This window comes from Camelus ferus, chromosome X, assembly GCF_009834535.1.
Source record: "Camelus ferus isolate YT-003-E chromosome X, BCGSAC_Cfer_1.0, whole genome shotgun sequence".
NCBI classification, from domain to species: Eukaryota; Metazoa; Chordata; class Mammalia; order Artiodactyla; family Camelidae; genus Camelus; species Camelus ferus.
The window spans coordinates 41,691,958-41,709,144 of NC_045732.1; the positions used below are offsets into that span (position 1 = coordinate 41,691,958).

The following is a 17,187-nucleotide window of genomic DNA, read 5'->3' on the forward strand; positions in this document are numbered from 1 at the left end:
CCCTCCTGAGGGGGTTCGGCCCGGACCCGCTTTCCCCGCTCGGGTGCTCTGACTCCAGCCTCTTCCCCAGGTGTCAGTTGCCTGCTCTTTGCGCGGCCCCCGCCTCGGCCCGAATGGTACGGGCCGAATTGTACGTTACCCCGCCCACTGCCCCCTCCCGCCAAAAGTGGCGCGTCCCGAGCCGGCTGCCAGTCTCTGGCTTCGCAGTTCCTCGCCGGACCAGCTGCATCCGGCCTCCACGCATTGTTTGAACCCTCCGGAAGATGTGGGACCGCTGGTAGCCCTCCGGTGGTCTCCGGTCCCAAACGGTGTACTTCTGCTTCAGCTCAGCGCCCCCTCCCGCCTCGCATTGGTACACTCCAGTTCCTTTTTTTTTTTTTTTTTTTTTTAACACTCCTCCGGAGGCGGCACTTTTGAATTTCGGACTCAGCGCTAATGTCTCTGGAGTGCTTGGGGTCTCGACCCCCCCCCCCCTCATCTGAGAGGTGGGATTGCCTCGAATTCACCCCTTTCCTACCACTGAAACCGTCAAAAGTCAGAACTCATTCGCTCGTCAAGTTTATTGAATGTTTTACTGTTTTATAAGGAGTTGTTCAATCGAGGTGCTGTGGAAAAACGGAGACTAGAATAAGCCGTGCTCTCAGGGAACTTACGTTGCAGAGGGGAAAGACTATAATAAATGAGAAAATAAGTTATTTTTCGGCTGTGATAAGTGCTGTGCAGGAAATTAATGTGATACAGTGATGATGTGATAGAGTGACTTGGATGGCTCTTTAGAAAGTGGTCATTAGTTAACAATACTGTATTGTATATTTCAAACTTGGTACGAGAGTAGATCTTAAATCACAAGAGAAAATGTTGCTGCGAAGTGATATATATTAACTAAGCTTACTGTGGCAATAACTTTACAGTCTGTGCAAACACGGAATCATGTTGTACACCAGAAACTAATACAATGTTATATGTCAGTTATAGCTCATTAAAACTGGGTTGGGGGGAGTAAAAAGGAAAGAAAGAAAGAAAGGGTAGTCAGGTAAGGAAGGCCTCTATTTCATATCTAAACTCCCCATCTCTAAATGGTACACCTTGGATTCCTCAAGCTTGGATTCCACAAGCGGTCTGTTTGGAATCCTGCTGTGTTTCTCCACCCCAGAGGTGTTCCAGCCAAATCACTTCCTAGCCTGAGGGACTACCCTTGCTGAGGTAGCTCTAACTGATGTCCTTCCTTGGAGTCCTGCCAGAATTTGGCTCTCTGTTGAGCAGGGTTTCCCAACAGCAGCACTATTGACATTTCCAGTGAGATAATTCTTTGCTGTGGGGTCAGTTCTGTGCATTGTAGGATGTTTAGTGGCATCCTTGGCTTCTACGCACTAGGTGCCAGCCCACCCCCACTACCCAGGTGTGACAATCAAAAATGTCTCCAGACATTGCCACATGTCCCCTGGGGGAGGGGCAAAAATCACTCCCCTGATCCTCCACCTCGTTTGAGAGCCACTGGCCTAGATGGCTGATGCTTGGGATTCCACTGCAGTTTCTTAGGATTTTGGTGTGGTGGCCCCTGTGGAAAGAGTCAGGATGCACCTCTTGGCCTTCGGTCCTCTCAACATGAGTAAATTTGTATACCCAAGCATTCCGAAAAGGCCCTTGGTCTGACTGCACCCCCTCCCCCATTCTTCAGTGCCCAACTCCACAAAGGCATTCCTTGATTCCCCTCAGTGAATTCCTCACTGGTGTACAGTAGACACTTGGTACATGTTAATGTTTAATTTTTTCTGTTTTGTATTCATGGTATATGTTTTTGTATCTTCTTTACTGGTCTATGGTAAGTGCCCCAAAGAAGACATTGCTTAAAACATTGTACCATTGTTCAGGTCATAATGCATGTTATAAAATTGTTTACAATGGTGAATGATTGGGATAGGGAGGCCTTTGGTTGTGAGATGTTCTTGCCATCCTTAGAGAGCATGGGAGGAGCCCAAAGGTTGGAAATGGGTGCCTAAAAGGCCAACTCCTGGTCTGCATGATGTGCTAGTCTTGCTGTGATGAGGGAGATAGAGCCCAGACTGGTTAGGATAGCATTGCCACTTTTTTTGGGGTGGAGGGAGGATAGAAAAGAACAGCTTTATTGCTTTGCCAGGCAAGAGAAGTCACAGCAGGCTAACACCTTAAAGACTGTGAGCCCCAGTATTGCCATTTATTGAGCAACCACTGTGTGCCAAGAACTCTATTTACTGGGACACTTTACATTTAAGTTCTCACAATGACCCTAGGAGAGAGATACCATTATCTTCGTTTTATAACTGAGAAGACTGAGGCACAAAGAACTGTGATCTCAGAGCCAGGATCAGAACCTGTGCCTGTCATACTTCAAAGCCTGTGCCCCTGCCACTCCCACAGAGAACTATGTGCCAAGCATTGTTTTAGATGCTTTACCCATGAGTCATGGTTTTTCAAATTTTCCAGGTGAGGGAAAAGAAGGTCAGCTAAGAAGTAGTGAAACTAAGGTTAGGGCCTGGTCTGTTGCACTAGAACCCCAGCTCTTAATCACTGCCTTGTACTGCCCTGTGGAAGGACCTGGACTGCCATTTTTATAGATGCGTAGAAAGGTTTTGGAAACCAGGTCCTCAGTTCCAGGTCAGATAACATGTTAAGGGGAATCTTGAGATAGAACTTAGAGAGATTAAACTTCCCCACCCCCAACCCCAGTCTAAATTTTTTTTTCTTATGGAGATACTGGGGATTGAACCCAGGACCTTGTGCATGCTAAGCACCACAGAGCTATACCCACCCCCCCAATTTTTTTAATGTTTTTTTCCCCTGAGTCTAAAATGGAGAAACTAAAAACTGTGACTACACTACTGAAAATATAATCACTCTTAATGTTAATTTATTTATTTAATAGTAAATATATGTACATAGAATAAAATTTAAAAAATCTCAAAGGATATATACAGTAAAAAGAAGGCTCTCTCCCTTCCCTGACTTGTTACCTATTTTTCTTCCCAGAAACAACCACTGTTACTCTGTTTACGTTTTTATGTATTTTTTCCTCTGCCTTTCTCTCCCCCATGTTTTTATCATGAAACTTTTCAAACCTACATCTGTGTTTGATGTAATCATCTGAAAGTAAATTGTAGACTTAACGACATTTCACCTCTAACGTCAGCATTCATCTCCTAAAATCACCATTCTCACATACATCAGTATCACACCTAAGAAAATTAATTTCCTCATGTCATCAGTTATCCAGTTTATATTCAAGGTTCCCAAAATGTCTTTTGAAGAATCCAGTCAAAGTTTGTGTGCTGCCTTTGCTTATGTCTCAGTAATCTCTTGTTTTCTGGAATGATTCTCCCAAAAACACATTAAGTTTTTGAAAAGACCAGACCAGTTGTTTGTAGAACATCCCACATTCTGTGTTTGTCATAAGATTTCCTCATAGTATCATTTACCGTTTTCCTTTAACTGCTGTATTTCCTATAAACTGGAAGGTAGATTTAAAGGTTTGTTTAGATTCAGGTTAAATATTTTTGGCAAGATACTTCATAGGTGATGCTGTGTGCTTCATATTGTATCACAACAGGAATATGCCTTTTAAAAAAATATGGAATATGGGAAAATACACGTAATGTAAAATTTACCATAGTAACCATTTTTAAGTGTACAGTTCAGTAGTGTTAAATATATTCACATTTCTGTGCAACCAATCTTCTGAACTTTTTTGTCTTACAAAACTGAGACTCTATACTTAAACAATAGCTCCCCATTTTCCCCTTTCCCTCAGCCCGTGGTTTTTTTTGCCTTTTTTTTTTTTTTGACTTGGTTGAGATCAAACTATGTTGAATTTTGTATCTTGCTTGCTTCTCCTATTGTGGACATTTTCCCATGTCATCAAAGGTTGTAGAATGATCTATTCTGTGAATATACCATTTCCTTAGGTGGGATTCTAGTTTGGAGCTGCTGTAAGCGATTACTGCAAAGGAGCTGTTTTTCTAAGCCTTTACCCAGTCTTTATGGGGGCAAAGCAGTATTTTTTTCTCTTGTTCGTTTGAGCACTGAATAATTAGGGAACATTTCTTTCCTTCTCAGTGTCTCCTTTATTCCTTTTCCTCTCCCCTTCTTCCTGATTTCCCCTCCTCTGCTTTGTCCCCTCCTCACTTAGGTAAGTCAAATCTCATGGATGCCATCAGCTTTGTGCTGGGTGAGAAAACCAGCAACCTGCGGGTTAAGACCCTGAGGGACCTGATCCATGGAGCTCCTGTGGGCAAGCCAGCTGCCAACCGGGCCTTTGTCAGCATGGTCTACTCTGAGGAGGGTGCTGAGGATCGCACCTTTGCCCGTGTCATTGTTGGTGGGTGAGGCTGGCCAGAAGGTTCTCGGTGGGGGTGGGGGTGGGGGCGTGGCTAGACTAGTTTGTTGGGGTAGGAGGGTGGCCTGACCCTTGCCTCACTCCTGCGTTGTCTTGTAGGAGGTTCCTCTGAGTACAAAATCAACAACAAAGTGGTCCAACTACATGAGTACAGTGAGGAATTAGAGAAGTTGGGCATTCTTATCAAAGCTCGTAACTTCCTCGTCTTCCAGGTGGGTATTTTTAACAATTATCAAATATCTTTTCGTCCTCTCCCCACTGGGCCTGCTCCATCTCTGGCTTCATCATCTCTCCCCTGAACTAATGTAGCAGCTTCCTTACTGGGCTTCCTGACTCCAGTCTGGCCCCTTCCGGTTCATCCCCGAGGCCAGGTTCATCTTATGAGGGCACAGATATGTTCCTTTCGCTCCTCTCCTCAAAACATTTCCGTGATTTCTCATTGCCTTAGGATGGCATTTCTCAAATTGGAGTCTCCAGATCAGCATCAACTGGGTACATGTTAGAAATGCACATTCTCATGCCCTCCCCAGACCTATAGGGGCGGAGACTGTGGGGGGGGCAATTTGTGTTTTCCCAAGTTCTCCAGGTTTTTATGGTGCACATTGAAGTTTGAGAACCATTGCCTTAGCACAAAATTCAACTCCTGTCATTCAGGAAACACCACCCTTTTGTTCTTGCTGACTTCACGAGCCTTATCTGCCAATACTCTGCCCCTCCAGCCCTACACTCCAACCTAACTAAACCCTTTACAGTTCCCCAAATTCACCTGCTTTCTTTGGCCTACGGGCCTTTGCAATACTAATTTTCCTCTACGTGAAATAGCCTCTTCTCTCTTACTTTCTTGGTTAGTTCTTCCCCATCTTCCAAACTCAGCTTAGATGTCCACTTTGGGAAGCCTTCCCAGATAGATACCCCTACTAGTCTCCTTCCCTCAAGTTTTATTTAGTCCTTCTTGTGTGCTACTGCTGTTACTGCATGTAGCACACGGTGTTGTCTTTGCTTCTGTCTCTTCTGCTATCCATGTACCTCAAAAGGCAGGGGATGTATCCTCAAAGCTCAGTGGTGAAATGTGCACCCAGTGTGGGGAAGCAGGCGGTGAACAACTTCTGAATGGTTGAGTGGGAGTGGGTAGGGGGAACTGGACTGGCTAGGGACTAAGTGGGGAGAGTGTTTTGACCTTTACTAGGGTGCTGTGGAATCTATTGCCATGAAGAACCCCAAAGAGAGGACAGCTCTTTTTGAAGAGATCAGTCGCTCTGGGGAGCTGGCCCAGGAATATGACAAACGAAAGAAGGAGATGGTGAAAGCTGAAGAGGACACTCAGTTTAATTACCATCGCAAAAAAAACATTGCAGCTGAACGCAAGGAGGCCAAACAGGAAAAAGAAGAGGTAGGTGGCCAGGCTGCCTTTGGGCTCTGAGAGGCCAGGATGAAGCCAGTGCCTTACTGATGCACCCCTGCCTCCACGCCCCTATTTGCACAGGCTGACCGTTACCAGCGCCTGAAAGATGAGGTGGTGCGAGCTCAGGTACAGTTGCAGCTTTTCAAACTTTATCATAATGAAGTGGAAATCGAGAAGCTCAACAAGGAACTAGCCTCTAAGAACAAGGAGATCGAGAAGGACAAGAAGCGGATGGACAAGGTAGAGGATGAGCTGAAGGAGAAGAAGAAGGAGCTGGGCAAAATGATGCGGGAGCAGCAGCAGATTGAGAAGGAGATCAAGTAAGAGGCAGGCCTGGGCCTGCAACTTGTGGGAAGCCCAAAGGCTGTGCTGTTTCCTGGGGCTCCTCTGAGTGAAGAGCCCAGTGCTTGTCCTGGTTTCTTTATTTTACCCTTGACTTGCTTTGGCCAGAATTAGGCACATTTCCTCACTTGCATTTTAGACAAATAGAATATTAAAGTACTCAGACTTTGGGTAGATAGGTACTCAGAAGAGGGAGAACTTGAAAGGGCAGGTGGCTTTGCTGAGTGAGAGGAAATGATAGGAAGCAACTTGTGGCTGGCAGTGCCTTCCTAGGAGAGGAAAACTGGACCTATAAGTTTAAAGGACAGAAATTTGAAAAGGTTAGATCAGATGGAGGACAACTACGGGAGCACGGGGTATTATTCTTGGGAGTTGTTACTGAAGGGCTTGGCCTGACTAGGATTGAGGCAGGGGTGGTAGCTTTACCTTATAGAGTGGCTGGAATGCCAGGCTGAAGCCATCAGTTCCAGGGAATAGCCCCTTTTTGAGGATCTGTGGGACATCAGGCCCTTGTTCTTTTAGGTAATTCCCTGAGGCTGGCTTGGGGACTTAGGCCCCCTTTCTCTGGATTAAAAAGCCTGGGAACCCTCCCTTCTCCCACAGTGCTAATTGGTTTCCCGCCCTGTCTCCTCTGATAAAAGGGAGAAGGACTCAGAGCTGAACCAGAAGCGGCCTCAGTACATCAAAGCCAAGGAGAATACCTCCCACAAAATCAAGAAGCTGGAAGCAGCCAAGAAGTCCCTACAGAATGCACAGAAGCATTACAAGAAGCGCAAAGGTGACATGGATGAGCTGGAAAAGGAGATGCTGTCAGTGGAGAAAGCCCGGCAGGAATTTGAGGAACGGATGGAAGAGGAGAGTCAGAGTCAGGGCAGAGATTTGACCCTGGAGGAGAATCAGGTAAACTCTGGGAGGGTTGGGAGGTGGAGGGGGTGAAGGGATCACTGGGCTGACATGGACTGACTTGGTCATCCCTGTCCTCCTTCCCTGTCCCTGACATAGGTGAAGAAATATCATCGGTTGAAAGAAGAAGCCAGCAAGAGAGCAGCTACCCTGGCCCAGGAGCTGGAGAAGTTCAATAGAGACCAGAAAGCCGACCAGGACCGGCTGGATCTGGAAGAGAGGAAGAAAGTAGAGACAGAGGTGGGCATGCATTACAACATTAGGGATGATGGACAATGGTGCAGAGAAAAGGAAGTAATGATAGTCTTAATAATAATGACAATAGCTGGTATCTAGCAAGCACTTACTGTGTGCTAGGCACTGTTTTTTACGTGTATTCACTCATTTAATTCCTTAGTTTCCAAATGAGGAAGCCTGTAGCACAGAGGAAGTAATTTGCCTAAGGTCACATTGTTATTATTAAGTGGCAGAACTGGCGTAGGAACGACCTAACGTAGGTGGTCTAGCTCTAAAGCGTACACTTACGAAGTATATGTCACTTCTTGTCTTCTTAATAACAATAATAGTAGAATAATAACAATGCTAGAAAGTTATTACAGTACCCCAAGAGCCTACAGTGTTTCAGGCATTATGCTAAGTACTTTTAAGTATTTAAAGAAGGCAGTAGGCATTAATATTAATAGCTACTCGATGTTAGGCACTTAATGTATATTCTGTGAAGTAGAGGTTACCTGCATTTTACAGATGAGAAGACAGAGGTGCAGAAAGGCCCAGAAAGCTTCACTTTGTCTTGATTTGAGCCTCCCTGATTGGTGAGGCAGGTAGTCCTGGCTGGGTAGAACACCTGTGAGAGGGTCTCCTAGGGCCGTAGGTGGTCCCATCAGTTAGCAAAGCCACACTGAACCCTGTCTGTGTGTCTGCTTTTTAGTAGGCCTCCTGCATTAGTGACAGTCGCCATGACTGCTGGGCTCTTGGATGAGTGGGCATATGGGGGTAAGCCAGGGCCCCATGGTCTGGAAGTTAACTTGCTCAGCCTGTGGTGATGGGGTATTTGTCTCTCTTCCAGGCCAAGATCAAGCAAAAGCTTCGGGAGATTGAAGAGAATCAGAAGCGGATTGAGAAACTAGAGGAATACATCACGACCAGCAAGTATGTGGCTCTGTAACCTTTCCTGTTACCTCCAGGCCTGTTCTTGTGAACCCTGCCTGTCCTGCCCCTCCCCAGGCAGGACCCCCAGAGTCCCTCTTGGCCAGGAATATTTTCTGACCAGCTGGGGTAACCCCTGTGTTTCCTTACTTTGTAGGCAGTCCCTAGAGGAGCAGAAAAAGCTAGAGGGGGAGCTGACAGAGGAGGTGGAGATGGCCAAGCGGCGTATTGATGAGATCAATAAGGAGCTGAACCAGGTGATGGAGCAGCTGGGGGATGCCCGCATTGACCGGCAGGAGAGCAGCCGCCAACAGCGAAAGGCAGAGATTATGGAGAGTATCAAGCGCCTGTATCCTGGCTCTGTGGTAAGAGTGGAGAGGGAACCCATTTCCTGAGCACTTACTTTCACACTCACTGTCAGATGATTTTCCCAGCAGCCCTGTGAGGGCAGGATTGCTAATCCCATTTTTACAGCTGGGGAAACTGAGGCTCAGAGAGATTAAATGACTTGCCCAAAACAACATAGCTTGTAAGTGTAAGAACTGCCATTCAAACCCAACTTGTTCTGACTCTTAACTCTTGTTCTTTTCATCACACTGGTGGTATTTTTCTGAAAGTTTTGTCTTGCTGTGTCTACTCCTCTGTGGGAGGTGGGGAAACTGGAGAGGCCTTTGGGAAGGGGAAGGGGCCATGGGGCAGGAATTAGCTCCGAGGAAGTAGCTCTATGCAGGCTTCAGTATGAGCTCCTTTGGCATATAACAACCGGCTCATTTGCTAGGCTTTATTAGATCTCTTGGCTTCTTGAACCAAATCCTGGGTTTCCAGATTCCTTGAATGTTATCCCTCTATTGCAATAATCCTATCCCTGGGTTCAACAAATATTTCCTGATCTTTCCTCTAGGCACTGCTGAGGCATTGATAAGGATGGATTAGGCTCAGTCCCTGCCCTTGAAGATCTTACCCTTTATCTGATAGTTCTTAGAGAACCATGGTTTGTTTGAGGGGCAGTGGGGAAGTGAACTAGACAAAGAGATTTATTTTGCTGGGTGTTTGTGAGAATTTGAGATAATGCATGTGGGGTCTCTGACATAGTGCCTGGGGTGGCAGTGGTCTGTGAAATGGTAAAAGTGAGGTTTAGAGAGATGATTTTGGATTCAGACGTGATTGCCTGAAGTTGTTGCTTTGGGGCCAGAGTAGGCTTTTCTTCCATAGTGTGGGGGCTGTGTTCCTGATAGATTCTAGCCTCCCTCACTCCTCAGGTTGGGAATTTGGTTTCCTGGGCCAGCTCCCCAGTACCTGATGCTTCAGTTTTCTCTTCTGACTTTCCTCAGTATGGCCGCCTCATTGACCTCTGCCAGCCCACACAAAAGAAGTATCAGATTGCTGTAACCAAGGTTTTGGGCAAGAACATGGATGCCATTATCGTGGACTCAGAGAAGACAGGCCGGGACTGTATTCAGTATATCAAGGAGCAGCGTGGGGAGCCTGAGACCTTCTTGCCTCTTGATTACCTGGAGGTGAGGCTGGTGGGGATGTGGCCAGGGCCCTGTGAGAGGGCTCTCCTCCTAGCTCTCCATGTTCTGCCACTTAACTGAGCTGCTTTTCACAGGTGAAACCTACAGATGAGAAACTCCGGGAGCTGAAGGGGGCCAAGCTGGTGATTGATGTGATTCGCTATGAGCCACCTCACATCAAAAAGGCCCTGCAGTACGCTTGTGGCAATGCCCTTGTGTGTGACAACGTGGAGGACGCCCGCCGCATTGCCTTTGGAGGCCACCAGCGCCACAAGGTATGGATTCCCCTGCCCAGATTGGAGCTGGACAGGCTTAGTATTGGAGATTCCTCTGTTCAGCTTCTGCCTCCTCCTCCTCTCTTCTTCCTACTCTACGTAGACAGTGGCATTGGATGGGACCCTGTTCCAGAAGTCAGGGGTGATCTCTGGCGGGGCCAGTGACCTAAAGGCCAAGGCACGGCGCTGGGATGAGAAAGCAGTAGACAAGTTGAAAGAGAAGAAGGAGCGGTTGACAGAAGAGCTGAAGGTAAGGCACAGACAGGGCTTCGCTAGGAATGGGGGTCCTAACCTCAGGTCAGCCGGCCACCTTCTTACCACTGAGGCCTTCTCTCCTGTCCACTTTAGGAGCAGATGAAGGCAAAGCGGAAAGAGGCAGAACTGCGTCAAGTGCAGTCTCAGGCTCACGGACTGCAGATGCGGCTCAAGTACTCACAGAGCGACCTAGAACAGACCAAGACACGACACCTAGCCCTGAATCTGCAGGTGGGGCCTGGCCTTCAGCCCTGTCTGCCAAAGGCCATCCTCACATTCCCGGCCTGGGTTTTTCTGGGGGGTGAAGAACTTGTCACACTTCCCTCTCTCCTCCTGATCTGCTCCAGGGAACCAAGCATAGCAGAGTCAGACAGCCAGGAGTTCAGATCTTGGCTCTGTATGACATTAGGCAAATTACTAATGTTCTCATCGTCAGCTTTTTCATCTATCTATAAAGTGGAAATTAGAATAATACCTGCTTTATAGTGTCCTTGTAAAGAGTGAATGAGTTAACATATGTGTTTAGACTGGTTCCTTGTACCTAGTGAGTGTTCAGTAAATGTTGGGTGCTATTAACATAATTGATTCAACAAGTATTTGAGTTTCTTCTGAAAGTGAGCTACAGACATTTCGGTCTCTGTGGGTGGGGGTACTTTTCTAGATATATTATAATGTGATTATGGGTGCTTCCCGAGACCACTCTGGAGGTATTATGTAATATGTATATATCATTTTTATCTTTTTCTAAAATCAAAAAGTCTGTGAATTCCAAAACATACCTGACCCCAGGGGTTATAGATAAGGGAGTGTGGACCTGCAAGTAGTGATGTTTTCCGGTACCTAGCCTTTTGGATTGAAGTTGGCTGGCTGGAGGCCAGGGAGGAAGCCATGTGATGGTTCAAATGAGATGTTAGAGCCTTGTCTGGAGCAGTGCCAAGTCAGGTTCTTGCAGCATGTGGAGAGCTAGCCCTTACTGTGCATGGGGCCAGTACACTCTAGGTGGCTCTTTTTCTCCAAGGATCCTGGTTTCTTTTGTCCTCTCCACCCCGTTTCCTGCAGGAGAAGTCTAAGCTGGAGAGTGAGCTAGCCAACTTTGGGCCTCGCATCAATGATATCAAGAGGATCATCCAGAGCCGAGAGAGGGAGATGAAAGACTTGAAGGAGAAGATGAACCAGGTTGGTAAAGGAGGAGCCATGCCAGCGTGTGCATTGGGGCAGGACTGGGGCTGGAAGCAGCACTCTGACCCAAAGGACCTTTGCTGTCCCCTGCTTCTCCCCTCAGGTAGAGGATGAGGTGTTTGAAGAGTTCTGTCGGGAGATCGGTGTGCGCAACATCCGGGAGTTTGAGGAAGAGAAGGTGAAGCGGCAGAATGAAATCGCCAAGAAGCGGTAGGTGAAGTGTGGGTAGAAGAGGAGACTGGGGTGCCCTTGAGCCCCTATCCTGATGTCTGGGAGGTCACATGCTATCATAAGGCGGGGAGCAGCTCTTAGAATGATGGACATTTATTGTAGTCAGCCTTAAAGAACGGGGACACCGGGGACGCGTGTGGCACAGTATAGGGGTTAAGAGTGCCAGCTTTAAATGTGGTTTACCTGGGTTAAAATCCCAGCTTCACAGTTCATTATCTCCAGCAGTGGCTTGACCTCTCTAAGCCCCAGTTTCCTTATGCATCAAATGGGATAATGATACCCATCTCATAGAATTGTTGGGCAGATCAGATATTGGGCTAAATTCTTATAAAGTATTTATTTTAGCATGATACTTAGCACCTACTAAGAGCAATAAATATTAGCTTTTATTGTTGTTGTTATCCTGATGAGTGATACAGGGGAGAAGGACCAAAGTTCTAAGGTGGAAGAATAGTAAGAACAAGTTTCTCCTCTCTTCTCTGCTTTAGTTTAGTCATTTGTTCAACAAACCTTGCTTGAGTACCTACTTGTGTTAAGTTGTCCTGTGCCAGGTATTGGAGAGGGCAGGAGATGGGGTAAGATAGATGAACATGACAGTCTCTCTGAAGGTCACCTCCTGGACCCTGGGCTTCAGTCAGCGGTTTGTCTAGCCCATCAGCCATACAGTAACTATTCATTGCTTTCCTACCCCCAAGCCAGGTTCAAAGGATGTAGAATTGAATCAGAGATTGTCCCTGTCCTCAGGGAGTTTTGGAGTAGTGGGGGGGACAAACAAGTAGATCAGTAATTTCAGAACAATGCTGTACTTGAGGTAGATAGAAAATACAGAGGAAATCTTGAAGGAACTGTAAATCAACAAGAGGAAAAATAAAAACCAAGAGACTCAGAAAAATGGACAGAGGATATAGTTAGCATTTCATGGAAAGAGATGCTCAAATGGCTAATTACTATGAATTGATGATCAGTCTCATTCCTAATCAGAGAAATGCAAATTAACACAACCTAGCAGTATTTGGTGAAAATAAGTCTATATGAGCCTTATGACTTAGCAAAGCCACTCCTGGGTATATATCCCAGGGTCTTGGCCATAGGGTCACAAAGAGACATACTCAGACTTGTTCATCTTGGGATAATTTGTGTTAATGGGATGTTGATGGTAATGTAAACGGCCATTACTGCAGGAAAGTACAAGTTAAATGTGACGAATATACAGACTATGGAATACTGTATAGCAGTTCAAACAAGAACTAGATTTATAGGCAGTAACATTAGTAAATTTATAACACTGCACATTTGTGTAAATTTAAAAACAAAACAACATTTTACAAGGATGTTCATTTTTAAGGTTATATACATAAGTATGTACATACATATATTTATGTCATTTTGGAGTGCATGCTCGCCATAAGGAAGATAATAGGAGTGGAAATCAGATTGAATCACAGGAGACAAGGGAAAGGTCTTGCACAGACAGCGATCATAAGTGTGCTATGGGCCATGGGCTCTGATTAACTCAACTGCACCAAAGAGGGAGGAACCCCACAAAGTATAACAGAAACTAAGAACCTGCTCACAATCCTCAGGAAAGTTTTTGCAGAGCAAGGAGTGATGAACTGAAGACCTGTAGAGTGAGTAGGATTTAGCCAGCCGGGCTGTAGACAGATGAAGGGAGTTCTAAGCAGTGCGAACAGCATGCTCAGAGGTGTGAGAAAGCATGCCTTGTTCTGCAAACTAAGTATTGAATGTCTGGAGCATAAAAATGGGGTCAGGAGGAAGGCGGGGGTGGTGAAGAGGTCAGCAGGGGCCAGATCACAGAAGGCTTTATGAGTCATGCTTAGGAGATTGAACTTAAAATTGCATAGCTCAAAATTATAGAGTTAATTACATTCCATTCGGATTTTAGTGACTAATAGGTTTAAGCTGCTAGCATGACATCTGGCAGCATCTGTCACACCATATTGAGGGGTGGAGGGATAGTTGGAAGTTAGCCTGCCTGTCCTGCTAGTATCTGTGTATGCTGGTTACATACTCTTTGAGTTTCTAAAGAGATGAGAGGAGGGAACTAGCATGAATCTATTATTTTCTCGATATTTTTTTTTTACTACCCAACGTCTGGTCCCCTAGAGGTTCTGGAATCTTGGGGCAGAGGTGTTTGCGGGGGTTTGGAGGTAGTTGGAAAGAGTCAAAGCCCATGGGCAAATATGAACTGAATACAGCCAGTATACCTGGAGATGAAGATGATAACTAAAATTTGTTGAGTACTTGCTGTATACCAGGCATGGTTCTAAGGTCTTTATACATTTTAACTCCCAATAACTGTGAGATAAGTACTATTATTATTTCCATTTTACAGATGAGGAAATAGGCATGGAGAGTATAACTGTCTTGTCTGAGATTATTCTACTAGTAAATGGCACAGTTGGGATACCAATCCTCTTATCCCACTTTACATTGCAAGGGTGCCATAGGAGAAGAAACCCCGGTTTTGGTGTTTAGGCCTGGGATCCAGTCTCACATTTACTAACTGGCCTTGGGCAAGGTCTTTCACCTCTTGGTCCAAGTTTCTTCATTTGTAAAATTAGGATAATAATGCCTACCTGTGGAGCGGTTGATTAGAGGATTAGAGGTAATGTATGTAAATTACACAGGAGCTTAATAAATAGGAATTATCATAGCTGGTGGGTTCGGGTGGACCTTTTTGTTCCTTTTTCTAGGGTCTTGGAGAGCGGGGCTCCAGTGTTTAAAGGGGGATTATTGGAGTTTGGCCCAGTCTCCTCTACCTTGTACCATATCCAGAAGGCTAAGCCAAGGAACTTAGTTCTCTAACTTCAGGGAACAGTTTTATGTGGATCTGTGTAGATGAACTGATTGGTAATTGAAATTCAATAGTAACTGAGTCCCTGCACCCTAGGCCTAGGTAGTTCTTCTTTGTCCCCTCAGTTTGGAATTTGAGAATCAGAAGACTCGCTTGGGCATCCAGCTGGATTTTGAAAAGAACCAACTGAAGGAAGACCAGGATAAAGTACACATGTGGGAGCAGACAGTGAAAAAAGATGAAAATGAGATAGAAAAGCTCAAGAAGGTAAGGAGGGAGAGTATGAAAAACTAAAAACTAGGGGGGTAAATTGGAAGAGATAATATCCATAATTTATAAAGCTTTCATCTAAATAAGAAAAACACCAAGACCTACATGAGGGAGAAAAAATGAGTAAGTGGCACAAACAGTTCAAAAAGAGATTCAAATAGCGTGTAAACACATATACATAATTTAGCCTTATTAGAAATCAAAGGAATGCAAATTAAAGCAACAGTCACTTGTAATAATTTGTTTCCTATCACATTATCCAAGATTTTTTTTTAAAGGATACTGGCCATGGCGCACAAGACCAGCATTTTTATGCCACATGGCACCACCATCCATTGAGAGTCTTCAGAATGCATTTATCCCCTCCAACTCAGTAATACCTGAGGAAATCCAAAATGTTGGCACAGCTTTGTGCTCACAGGTTGATGTTTATGACAGGGATTTGTAGTTTTATGTTGGAAACTACCCAGGGTCCCTTGGGAATTAGGAATTTAGCAAATTATGCTGCATTCATTTAAGTATTTGTATAGTTTAGTGGTTTCAAATTTTAGTAATATACAGACTCCCTTTAAAGATCTAAGATCTACAGTGTTGGCTTAAAAATATCCTTAATGTTAAATATGTACAAACATACAACACTTAACCAAAAAGCCAGGACAAACTTCCAAATTGAATTTTATAATTAACCACATTAACTCAATGCAACAGATGATGGTGTTTTGCTGAAACTGAGTTCCTTTTCATAGTGCGCCTGTGCTGCTGACTGCCATGGCTCAGTTTCTTTTGAGTCAAGCATGCCTGTGCTACCGGTTATTGTCTGACAACTGACTCACTTTTCCCACACCCTTTCTCTTTAAATTCCTGTGAAACTTTTGTTCCTCGCAGCATCCCCTCCTGAGGCCATTTGGTCATCACTTGGTTTGAATATATCATTTGACTTTTGTGTCTGCCTATGTTTGTTGTTGGTTGTATGGGGTTTTTTTTTATCTCCATTAAACCCTAATGATTAAAGCAGTCCTATTTGGTGTCACTGCAATCTTAAACTCAGATGAAGATTGGACAGTAAGCTCCTGAGGCAGGAGTAGGTAGACATCTAGATGATCCCAGAATCATATATTTCTTTGACTTTTTATTTTGAAATCATTTTAAACTCAAGCAGAAAGTTGCAAAAATAGTACTAAGAATTCCCATCTACCTGTCACCAAGATTCATCAGTCATTAACATGCTGCCACATTTGCTTTTGCGCTCTCTCTATGCATATTATTTTTTATGAGCCGTTTGAGAATAAGGTGCAGATACATCCCGTTATGTGACTTTAAGGTCAAAAAGAATACAAAAGCATTCCCTTTTTAAAAAATCAGAACATAATAAGTAAGATTTGACTGACCGCTCTCAATCCCAGTCCTCTTGCTCTTTCTGAGTCTAATCCTATGTAGGGTGTATTCTTCCAGACTTTGTAAGTATTTACTTAAATACTTTTACATTCATATATGTGTACTCACAGAAAATACACAGTATTGTTTGTGTGGGTTTTTAAAAAACATTGATGTTGTTATTGCTCATGATGGTAGTCTTGATGTGGAAAAGATGCTCAAATAACATTTTGTCAGAATATAGACTTTTAAAAAATTTATTTATTATTGCACCATTTAGTTATTTTATTTTGATGGGGCGGGGGAAATAATTAGGTTTGTTTATTTTTAGAGGAAGTGCTGGGGAGTGAACCCAGGAACTTGTGCATGCTGAGCATGTGCTTCACCACTTGAGCTATACCCTCCCCCCCAAGACTTTTAATTACAGACTAATTTCAACTATGTAGAGCTGTCTATAAGTAATGCTGGGAGGAAATAGGCTAAATGTTAACTGGTTATCTCTGGCTGGTGAGATTACAAGTGATTTGGGGTGAGGAGGGAGGTAATTAGATTTATTTATTTATTTTAATTGAGTACTGGGGATTGAACCCAGGACCTCCTACATGCTAAGCACACACTCACTCTACCACTGAGCTACACCCTCTCGCCCACAAGTGATTTTTTTTCTCCTACTTTATACTTTTTCTATACTTTGAACTTTTCTACAACAGGCAACTTGTATAATGGGATACGTGGGGAAGGTCAATCAAATAATTTGGAAAAGGGTAAAGGAAGCCTGAAGGGGTGATAGGGGTTTATGCAAGCAGAGCTCATTAAAGATAGGTTCCAACAGACTGCCTGGTGGAAAGGGTAGGGGCACGGAGAGAAGATCTGCAGCTGAGATGGGGAAAGCCTTCACCTCTTGTCTTGTTACCCCTGCTTGGACCAGGAGGAGCAAAGACACATGAAGATCATAGATGAGACCATGGCCCAGCTACAAGACCTGAAGAATCAGCACCTGGCCAAGAAGTCTGAGGTGAATGACAAGAACCACGAGATGGAGGAGATTCGTAAGAAACTGGGGGGCGCCAACAAGTGAGTGGGTTCAGGCCTGGGCTTGGGGGAGCTACGTA

General features: G+C 44.7%; 1 protein-coding gene across 1 annotated transcript in view; it reads left to right on the top strand.

Moving 5' to 3' along the window:
- SMC1A (structural maintenance of chromosomes 1A) overlaps positions 1-17,187 on the top strand; it is a 34,731-nt gene that overhangs the window by 334 nt on the left and 17,210 nt on the right. Inside the window, exons 2-17 of the mRNA XM_032475884.1 lie at positions 4,163-4,351; positions 4,469-4,581; positions 5,556-5,759; positions 5,853-6,091; positions 6,755-7,013; positions 7,116-7,256; positions 8,083-8,165; positions 8,320-8,527; positions 9,494-9,679; positions 9,772-9,951; positions 10,055-10,201; positions 10,300-10,437; positions 11,266-11,382; positions 11,489-11,595; positions 14,557-14,698; positions 17,004-17,149. Of these exons, the coding sequence (XP_032331775.1) occupies positions 4,163-4,351; positions 4,469-4,581; positions 5,556-5,759; positions 5,853-6,091; positions 6,755-7,013; positions 7,116-7,256; positions 8,083-8,165; positions 8,320-8,527; positions 9,494-9,679; positions 9,772-9,951; positions 10,055-10,201; positions 10,300-10,437; positions 11,266-11,382; positions 11,489-11,595; positions 14,557-14,698; positions 17,004-17,149 (2,599 nt within the window). The remainder of the gene's footprint in view (positions 1-4,162; positions 4,352-4,468; positions 4,582-5,555; positions 5,760-5,852; positions 6,092-6,754; positions 7,014-7,115; positions 7,257-8,082; positions 8,166-8,319; positions 8,528-9,493; positions 9,680-9,771; positions 9,952-10,054; positions 10,202-10,299; positions 10,438-11,265; positions 11,383-11,488; positions 11,596-14,556; positions 14,699-17,003; positions 17,150-17,187) is intronic.